Source organism: Apaloderma vittatum, unplaced genomic scaffold, assembly GCF_000703405.1.
Source record: "Apaloderma vittatum isolate BGI_N311 unplaced genomic scaffold, ASM70340v1 scaffold13024, whole genome shotgun sequence".
Taxonomy (NCBI): domain Eukaryota; kingdom Metazoa; phylum Chordata; class Aves; order Trogoniformes; family Trogonidae; genus Apaloderma; species Apaloderma vittatum.
Window position 1 is genome coordinate 1 of NW_009713259.1, and position 328 is coordinate 328.

The following is a 328-nucleotide window of genomic DNA, read 5'->3' on the forward strand; positions in this document are numbered from 1 at the left end:
TTGAGAAGGAAAAGGGATCCCAGAGAGACTTTTAAGGGCGGGGAACACCATGAAGGAGCCTGGGTGGCACCTGTGAGACCGTGGATGAACCGGGAAAAGTTCGTGGAGTCATTCTTTGATCACGGCGTGGAACCGAGAGGTTATCCAATGCAAGAATCAAAAGAGATGGTTTTTCACGAGCAGAATAACAAAAGCGTTTCGGCTCGCTGCCAGAGGGTTGTGGGTCAGAGACAGGTAAAGGAGCTCAGAGCAGCTGGAGGATGGTACTGAGCGTGGGGGCTGGGACTTGCCTTCCAGACTAAGGGGCTCCGAGCAGACTAAACGAGCC

The 328-nt window shown here is 53.4% G+C and overlaps 1 protein-coding gene across 1 annotated transcript in view; it reads left to right on the top strand.

Annotated features, from left to right (window-relative positions):
• Window positions 1–84: 84 nt before the first annotated feature.
• Window positions 85–328, top strand: part of CASC5 (cancer susceptibility candidate 5) — a 17,824-nt gene continuing 17,580 nt past the window's right edge. The window contains exon 1 of the mRNA XM_009868304.1: window positions 85–234. Within this exon, the coding sequence (XP_009866606.1) occupies window positions 85–234 (150 nt within the window). The remainder of the gene's footprint in view (window positions 235–328) is intronic.